Below are 4,174 nucleotides of genomic sequence, written 5' to 3'. Positions count from 1 at the left end.
TCATCTCTGCCGGCGGGGCTGGCCACCAGCTCCCGCCGATTTATTGTCTGCCATTTCCTCCAACTCCATATCTGCATCATGTTCTTCGTCAACTAACTTTAGTTGGGTTTTTGCTCGGTGAAAGTTGAGAGCACAGCCACTGCTTGGCTGTTTTTGGGGACTAAGTCTTCTTTTCTTTTTATTTTCGGGACTGGGCGCTATTAATTCACAGCTGGGTCTTTTGGTGCACATTGGCCCTTTGACACTTATGGTGGGGGTCTTTTGGTTCCTGGCATGCAGTTTCCACTTTCTAGCTTTGGGCCTAATTTTTTCCTTGCTTGGCCCATTAACTACCTCATCCTCGTCTGATTTGGCTTTAGCAAAATTTTCCAGGTTGTCTTCTAAATTTGTTTCCCTCCAGTTTTCGTTTCCCGCCTGCATTTTCTTGTTTCTGAAGTAGCTGTCATTGTCAGTCACCTCCACTAGCATCTTACTTATTTCCTTACCCCTACTCTGTGTCTCTACTTGCACGTTTTCTGTCAGCTCTAGATCTGTCATTGATGGCTCTTTGTCAGCTACTTGCCCCTGGTTTTTGCTTTTTGGATTGCCATCGTTTCCCTGTTCATTCTCTCTTTGGTAGTGGTTTAGCCCCTGGTTGTTTATTGATATTGGTGGGTTTTTTTGGGATTCTGGGTTGCTGACTGCAATGAAGCTTTCATTAGCTTGGGCTTGCTCCCTATCACTCTTCTCCTTCATTCTGTTTTGCTTCACCTTCTCTGCCTGTGATATTGCTCTCATCCATGCTCCATAAGGAAGTTCGTCTTTTGGCTGCCCTTTATACTTCAAACATTCTCTGAATTGGTGCCCAATGTGAGCACAGCAGAAGCAGAAGTCCGGCAATTTCTCATACAGAACGGGCATTGGAATTTTTACTTCACCTTCCTGTAGATAAACAACCTTTTTTAATGGATGTGTTATATTGATGGAAATTCGGGCTCGAGCAAATAGCCCTATGCACTCCCCTGCATTATCCGTTTCAACTTCCTCTACTTTCCCTAGCTTCTTCCCCAACTCCTGGATAGTCTCTCTATTCATACACATGATAGGAATGTTGTGTAGTTGAACCCAAAAAGATGAGTGCGTAAATGGCTGGTTTTTAATATCCCCTATGCCATCTGGTTCCGTAAGCACCAGTAATGCTCTATCGAAGTGCCATGGTCCCCCCATCAGCACTCTTTTCTTTTCCTCTTCTGAACCAAACTTAAACAAAAATCTGTTTTCCCCCATGCTTTCAACTTTAACATCCTTTACTGTTCTCCAGGCATTTTGCATGGCCACTTTCAGCCCCTCTCTGTTCACTTTTCGCGTGAGTAAAACTTTTCCAACCAAGCAGTTAACAGCCATTTTTTCCCCCCTGGTCTTCATGCTTCCCATGAAAGTAACAATATCTTCCTCTTCTCCTTCTAGAGTTATTGCCTGACATTTTCTAACCAGTTCCTCTGCATCCATATTTAAAAAAGAAATACCAACAATAATAGCCCCTACAAAACTAACTCCAAACCCTTTGAATGATCTGCAAAACTTAAAGATAATAAAAGATGGAAGTAGCTGATAGTTAAAAGAAAAAGGAGCAAGAAAAACGAAACACCCAATCAAGGGGTGGCCAAAAGATAAGCCATGACGGCTTCACACTACTTTCATTCTAGTACTTTTTTCAGAGAAAAAAGTACTGTAGAAGAAAGGCTTAATAAATTCGAGGTGATTGAATGATTGATATATGATTAAAGTGAAGAAAACTAGGGTATTTATACAGGACACTCATAAGCAGTTAGAGGTTGCTGCTTAATTTCCTTAATTGCGTGATCTAGTTATCCACCGCTCGGTCTTTATATTAAGACTGATTAGTCATGGTTGACTTTTAACAATTATGGGGGTTAATATCACATTTATTAATTCCAGAATAAAACATGAAGTATTTATCAATAAATTTAGCTATTACTTTGTTGCTTTCAAAATTAGGCTGAAAGTTCTAGTTTATATACAGGACAATCTTGTTAAATTAATACTCAATAAATTGATAACATTAATTAAATAATAGTTTTTGTTGGTTTCGACTTGAGACCAACATGGTAAATTAATAATTTAATAAATATATTAGATAATAATTTTTCAAAAAAAAAACTTATTTTTCTATAGGACTCAAATAAAACATAAATTAATAGTTAACCAATTTGAAACTAAATACATTTAATATGCCTATTATTTTCTTTATTGTACTAGCATAGGGATGGCAAAAATCCCCACGGGGACGGGTACCCTCGGGGATTTTCCCCATTCGGGGAGGGTATGGGGATAATTTCATACCCAATTTCTTATTCGGGGAGGGGATGGGGAAATTTTTTTACCCAATTTCTTATTCGGGGAGGGGACGGGGATGAGGTGGAATCCTCATCCCCTACCCATTTCCCCATTTTAATTTTTTAAAATTACTAGTAAATAAATTATAAAATTTAAATTATAAAATTATAAATATTGGTAAAAATAAAAAAATATCAAAATATTTATATTATTAAACTTTTAGGCCTAATTAACTAATTAAAGTCCTAAATTTTTATTTAGGACATTAAAAAGACTAAGTAGATTCTATTAGCCAAATATTTTTTTTTAAATTTTAATATTCTTTAAATATTTTAAACTTAAATCTATTTTTTTATTTATTTTTAGATGTTATAATTGCCCACAGCGAATCACAATTTTAATATATAATCTAATCTAATATAATCTAATATTTGCTTTTGATTTGCTCCGATTTAACTATTGTGTTGTAAAGGGAATAGTCCACATTTATAAAGTGCCCACGCCACCATTGAAAAAGTTAATTTTGAATCTAAATTCGATTTTATTTGTAACAATTTTGTATTAAACTATTAATTTGTTCATGATAGTTTGTAAAAGAAGTTTGTATTCCTTGCATGTTGCGTTACTTACTAATTTAATGTATGTGACTTTTGTAATAGATATTAATGTAAGATATATTTCGAACAAATATATTTCGAACTTTACTTTTATTTTAATATGATTAACTCAAAATTAAAAAAAAATGTATTAGTTATTCGGGGATCGGGGACTCTCGGGGATCCCCTGTTATTATTCGGGGAGGGGATGGGGATTCTCTCAAGTAATTCTGACGGGGACGGGGAGGGGACGGGGACATACGCAAAATATCGGGGATGGGTACGGAGAGATCGGTCCCCTCCCCTCCCCTCCCCATTGCCATCCCTATACTAGCATAATGCTCTACGTCTTTCAGCGATTATTATTGCTTTCTTTGTATCTTTAAGATGAGAAAATATTATTGTATTTTATGTGCTATGTTAAAAGAAACAAAAGAGAGAATGGGCTTAACATGTTGTCTCTAAAAAACCTTCTCTAATAAGTTACTACATAATCACGATCTAATCATATAATTCAGCTAAAGAATTATTAAGTAATTTATATAAATTCATAATCGTATCATATAACTTGATAGAATCACCATATTCTCTAATTATACTATTTTAATACTTCATAAAAATTCTTATTATAAATGTGATATTATTTTTATAAATTAATACATTTTTTTATAATCTCCAAGGCTATTAATTTATCGATAGTTTTAAAATAAAAAATGAAAAGAGATCTTTCGAGAAAAGAAACAAGCGAGAAGCGACAAGCGCAGTTCTAAAAAGTAAAAAATATACATTGGTAAATGGTAATTGCCAAGCTCTATGACAAGACCAGAACCCCACTTGTACTCACGCTGTCACACACGTACATATGGCATAAAAACTCCCAAACGAAGTCAATGGAAACTCAATTAGAATTCAAAAACCAATTTAAAATAAGGTGATTGAATATTACTCTGTCAAGTTCTTGGACTTTAGGGCAATCGAAAGTTTCAGTTTGTTTTTGCTGATATTTATTTTTAGAAGGATAAATATTTGATTAATTTTTATATTTTGAATTAAGTATCCATTTAATCTTTATATTTTAAAAATTGTTTTAAGACGTTCTTGTTATTAAATATATTATATTTTTATCTTTACTTTTTCTTAACTTTTTTTAAAACTATCTTTGTAATAATCTTGGAGACATTAATAAAAGGAAAAAATGTTAATTTATTAAATTAACCGTAAAAGAAAATAAAAATTAATTT

At 33.9% G+C, this 4,174-nt stretch overlaps 1 protein-coding gene across 1 annotated transcript; it reads right to left on the bottom strand.

The window, feature by feature from the left end:
* On the bottom strand, window positions 1-1,488 carry LOC112099090. Its single transcript, XM_024186191.1, has one exon. The coding sequence runs from the start codon at window positions 1,486-1,488 to the stop codon at window positions 1-3; it is 1,488 nt and encodes a 495-aa protein (XP_024041959.1).
* Between the last annotated feature and the right edge of the window lie 2,686 nt (window positions 1,489-4,174).

This window comes from Citrus clementina, unplaced genomic scaffold (assembly GCF_000493195.1).
Source record: "Citrus clementina cultivar Clemenules unplaced genomic scaffold, Citrus_clementina_v1.0 scaffold_4, whole genome shotgun sequence".
Taxonomy (NCBI): Eukaryota; Viridiplantae; Streptophyta; class Magnoliopsida; order Sapindales; family Rutaceae; genus Citrus; species Citrus x clementina.
Note: the sequence above shows the minus strand (reverse complement) of the source record. Positions and strands in the feature narration are given on the sequence as shown.